Source organism: Aphanomyces invadans, assembly GCF_000520115.1.
Source record: "Aphanomyces invadans strain NJM9701 unplaced genomic scaffold supercont1.31, whole genome shotgun sequence".
NCBI lineage: Eukaryota > Oomycota > Saprolegniomycetes > Saprolegniales > Verrucalvaceae > Aphanomyces > Aphanomyces invadans.
Window position 1 is genome coordinate 125,905 of NW_008580176.1, and position 5,063 is coordinate 130,967.

The 5,063-nt window shown below is 55.4% G+C and overlaps 2 protein-coding genes across 2 annotated transcripts; one reads left to right on the top strand and one right to left on the bottom strand.

Moving 5' to 3' along the window:
- Positions 1–70: 70 nt before the first annotated feature.
- H310_11350 (hypothetical protein) lies at positions 71–2,459 on the top strand. The gene is made up of 7 exons (XM_008878003.1): positions 71–371; positions 424–890; positions 1,214–1,386; positions 1,511–1,711; positions 1,794–1,903; positions 1,996–2,140; positions 2,193–2,459. Exons 1-7 carry the CDS (start codon positions 81–83, stop codon positions 2,354–2,356), a joined length of 1,551 nt encoding a protein of 516 aa, XP_008876225.1. The 5' UTR covers positions 71–80; the 3' UTR covers positions 2,357–2,459.
- An 837-nt stretch (positions 2,460–3,296) lies between these two features.
- H310_11351 (hypothetical protein) lies at positions 3,297–4,179 on the bottom strand. Its single transcript, XM_008878004.1, has 3 exons — positions 4,059–4,179; positions 3,656–4,010; positions 3,297–3,601 (listed from the first exon to the last, which is right to left on the bottom strand). Exons 1-3 carry the CDS (start codon positions 4,112–4,114, stop codon positions 3,359–3,361), a joined length of 654 nt encoding a protein of 217 aa, XP_008876226.1. The 5' UTR covers positions 4,115–4,179; the 3' UTR covers positions 3,297–3,358.
- Positions 4,180–5,063: the final 884 nt, after the last annotated feature.

Below are 5,063 nucleotides of genomic sequence, written 5' to 3' on the forward strand. Positions count from 1 at the left end.
CAGGAATGTCATGACGATTTGATTGGCTATAAATAAATCTATTCACATTTCAGCCAATCCAGACCATTAGCTCTCAAGGGATGTTGATGCGTGTGAAGCCGACGGTGGGGCGATGGCGCCGTACCGCGATGGCCATCCACGGTCGCCATCAGAGCACGACGAAGCCGGACTCTAAACTAAAGGAGCGCTTCGTGTCGGTGGATCGCTCTGGCTTGAAGCAGCCGCATTTGCACGCGTTGCTCAAAGACAATACGCATGTGCAAGCGTTGGGCCGTCATAAGAAGGCGACGAAGGAGAACGAGCTGACTCGATTTCTCCACAGCTTGATTGCTGTGCGAGGACCCATCACTGTGGCCGAATTCATGCGTCATGTAAGTGTGCTAGTCTGCGAGAATCCTGGTACGCTCACGTGTAGTGGCAAAGGCATTGAGTCACCCCGTCCATGGGTACTACATGAAGCGCGACGTGTTTGGCACCAAGGGCGACTTTACGACGGCACCAGAGATCAGCCAAATGTTTGGCGAGCTCGTGGGCGTGTGGTGCATCGCAACGTGGCAGCAAATGGGCAGTCCGTCTCAGATCAAACTCATTGAAGTCGGCCCAGGGCGTGGGTCCCTCATGGAGGACTTTGTGCGCACGGCCAAGCAGTTTCCTGCGTTTTACAAGGCATTGGAGGTCCACATGGTCGAAATCAGTCCTGCGTTGAAGGAACTTCAACAGACCAAACTCCAAGCAACTGCGGCGGCGGACGGCGGGTTCCGGCTGCCGAACAACGGTCCTGCTATCTATTGGCATGACGAGCTCACCCACGTGCCGGAGGGGCCGACTCTATTCATTGCTCAAGAACTGTTCGACGCGTTGCCGGTGCATCAATTCGAGTACACTGACAAGTACGTCACCGTCTTGCGTTGTGCTGTGTGGCGAGCCAAAGTGCTCGTTTGTTCAGCGGCATTTCTAGTTGCGTCTACTGCATGGCATTGATCTCAGCTTCTCCATGTGTTTCAAGCGCACTTGCGTCGTCGTCATGCCAAAACGCGTGGGCTTTGTCCATACCTTGCGCTGGCACAGTATGATCTCGTACAAATGCCACGATTTGCTGGCTGCGTGGGATGCAAAAGCTTTCGCGATGCCTTTCGAATGAGGTTTCTTTTTTCATCTGAACGGGGGTGGCATGGCCGAAGGAGAGGGTGGTTGACTAGTGAACGACGTGTAGGGGCTGGTGCGAGCGCCTCATTGACATCGACGACACGCGAGAGAACGAAGACCACTTTCGATTTGTTTTGTCGCCGGGACCAACGCCTGCTACGCGAGTATACATTGGAAAAGAGAAAATTGTGACGCCGGACATTCAAGTGTCCAAGCCTAGCACGCCGAACGAGTCGAAAGGTGGGCGGCTTGATGCTCTGTCATGCTCTCGATCGTATATCTGTCGGCAATTGGCCCTTGGCGAGCGATGCACTTGTTGGCCATGTTGGCATCATCGTTTGACTTGGATGGATTTGGATGGTAGACCCAAAAGACATCCTGGACAATCTGAACGCATCGGCGGCGCGCATCACAGCGCACCTTGAAGCGCTCGAAAAGGAAGACAGCGTCGATGTTGTCCCGGTGCTGTCGCCCGGCGTGCAAGTCGGGGATCGGATTGAAATTAGCCCTGTTGGGATTGCGTTGGTGCAGGAAGTTGCCAGGCGCATTGACACTCACGGCGGCGGTAAGGTTTGCCTCCCTCGACCTCTTTGTCCTGTGTTTTACTTGCCACGGTGCTGAAAAGCTTGACATGGAGATCGTTGTAGCGGCGCTGGTGGTAGACTACGGCCGAGACCACCCATCTGAAGTCAGTTTACGAGGCATCCAGCACCACCAGTTTGTCAGCGTGCTGCGAGAACCTGGCGACGTTGACTTGGTAGGCCATCGCTTGGTTGGGTAGTTGTGCTTGGGCTGTGGTGCTTTGATCCAAGTGTTCGCATTCTTGGCTCTCATGGCGAGTTGTTGTAGAGCATCGACGTCGACTTCAGCACACTCAAGCGATATGCCACCGACGAGACTCGCGTGCGGGCTTACGGTCCAATTGGGCAAGGCGAGTTTTTGAAAGCGATGGGCATAGAACATCGCATGGCGGCCCTGTTTCAAAATGCTTCAGGTGTGGATTCAATCGTTACGATTTCTTGAGTGACGATGGGGAGCATGTGTAGAGGAAATGCAGGAAACCATCTACGACGCGTACGAGCGGCTGGTCGACCCGGATCAAATGGGCACGATCTTTAAAGCGATGGCGCTAGTGTCGGACAAAGTCGTCGGGGACCCCGTCGGGTTTACACCGCTCATCGACGAGGCTAGCCACGGCCACCACGACTAGCCGGCATGCATAATCCACTTTTGCAAAAGAAACCATGGCGATGATGAGCGATGCTGTCGACTGTTGTACAGAGGAACGGATTGAATCGAAGAAAGTGTAGAGGGGGCAGGTCACTGGCTGGCGCGACGGCCGCGATGGCTTATTCGCATCGCGCCATTCACCCAGAACATCGCAGAGATGGAGACACATCGTGTTGGCATCGCTACAACCCCTCGCTCCTCGCACTGCACCTCCATCTTCCGTTGGAAGTTCCTTGCTCGATGGATGGATAGTCGTTACGATAGCACACGGTGCGATGTAGGAAAACCGCAAGTGGCATGTGCAAGGTAGGGGCAATGTCCTTGCGTGAATTTGACGTGGGATTTCGCCTGTGAGCCACGAGGTCCGGTGTTCCTGAAGCGATGTTGGACCCTGCCGACGTGACTACACCCTAGCCAAGCCCTCCCATCACGATGCAGTGAGTTGCTGTCGTCCTCAAGCTCGGCAGATGCCTTTGGTATTGTCCTTCACGACGTGATGAAAAAGCGCGTGTCGACTCGTTGTATACTTTGCAACTCATGCGGTAACTGAGACAATGAGGAGGCAGCAGGTTTGGAAGCCCGCCGCCGACCATGGTAGCTGCCACGATAGGGACGTTCATGTAGGTTTCGTGCGGATCGATTGCCACATGGCGTGGCCTTTGCCATTCACTCCCATTATTACGCGACCTCTCCGAACATTCAACGAGCAGCAGCGGGCGCATGCACGTGGACGACGTATATGGAGGGAAGAGAGCAACCCTCGACTGAACCCTTCCGTCATCTCAACGATTGGACCACCGCCGCATGCAGCATTCTCGACGGGCGTGGTCCACCAGAACTCGGTCGCACCCACGTCGGACACGGGCGACCACGTCCTCGAGATGTCCGACCGAAGCGGGCGCATGACGAGGTCATGGTTGTCAGTGACGCACACCCCCACAGCACGAAGGGCCACGATACGTTGATAAATTAATCGGTGGGATTACGCAGATCGCGTGGGCCTTTTGCGCTGCGTATCCTCGTCGCTCGTGGCGTGCATGGCGTCGATGTAGGGTCGAAAACGAGCCTTGGCAATCCCGCGATCAACCTTGCAACTTCGCAGGAGGACGCCCGATTCGGCAGTAAATCGACGTGGAAGCAACGTAATAGCTCGCACCGTTTCAAAGCCGCACAGGTTGCCTTCTTTACTGACGACGACAAGGTCACGGAGCACGAGGTGAACGATCTGTTGGGCCATCGCATTGTCATCACTGCACTTAGAATGCGATGGTCGGCGTACCGTCGGGTGTTCGCAAAGCTCGGCGAAGGAGGAAGTCGCGATGGTCAGCTTCTTGGCCAAGGCATACAACGCGTAGTCTTCTGGCACAATCACGGCCACGAGCGAGTCATGGTGTTCATCGCCAAACACAATCGCTTGTGCCACAAACCAGCTTGTGTGGAGGACGTTCTCGATCTTTTCCGGGGCCACGCATTGCCCACTGGACACGGTAAAGCTCCTGGACCTTGGACCGACGAGTAGGGGAGACGTTCGCTTGCGCAGGATCGGCGGTGCTGGTTGCGGTGCCACACGTCTGCCGCTGCGTGCGTGGTGGAGCCACAGGCGCTGGTAATTGATGCCAGCGCTGATCCCAACGCTATAACGAATGGAACGTGATCGCCAGTTGCTACAGCATATAGACTACCTCATCACATCGCATGGCCTTGAAGGCAGGGGCATCGCCGGCACGGAGGTGCGCATCACACGTCGCCAATAACGCGATGTCCGAGCATCTCCTGCCGCCGTGACAAATTGTTACATCGGCCAATGTTCTTCCCAAAAGATTGTGGGATTAACTAGTCAACTTTAGCTTGATTGGTCCAAAGATTTCGTTGCGTTGGAGAAACCTAGGATTAACGCAAGATGGCGAGTGGAGCATGGGGATGGTGGGGCCGGCGACCCACCAAACTCTGCTGGCCATAACACTTGTGCCGAGCTTGCATAGGATGGCGCGTGAAAAGTTTGGAGCGTTCAGCGGCGGTGCTGCGGCGGCGCAGTACGTGACTTACCATCCTGTACGCTGAAGGCGAGTGTGAGTCATCGACGTTTGCGAATGCACACCTGAAGCGATGACGATTGGATGTGACGCTGTTGCGAGGGAAGACATTTCATGGCAGCAGGATGAGCGACCCATTTGGCGGATCATTGTCCGAGGAAGAGCGCTCGGTGTCTTTTGGAGCTGCTGCTGTCCAAGGATGAACACCGAGGTACAATTGAACCACATTACCGTGATGTAGGGCATGCGTCCTGCCAGCTAGGGTTACGTGCAGTGAATAGCGAACGACTGATGATGGAACACCACCCCGGGGAAGTCGCTTTGCAGTGATTCTGCAGGAGGAGAGGGGCTATTCCACGAGCACGAGCCAGTCAACGTCAAACAGTTCACGGAAGTCACCATGTCCCGAGGGAGGTTGGTGGAATCCACTCGTGCACGACAGATTCGAAACGCAGCCAACAGATCCGCCTAGATAAGTCCTCGAAAGAGGATATCCTTGGAACGATCAAATGGCTGCACCCTGGAGGCATGCGCGAGGCGGTACAAAGGCGCAGCTTGGGGACATGTGAAGTCGGCGGGTGCACGACGTCGACATGCTTTACATCGCCATGCATGGCATATGCACGCGCATCTCGTTATTCGACGAATACCACG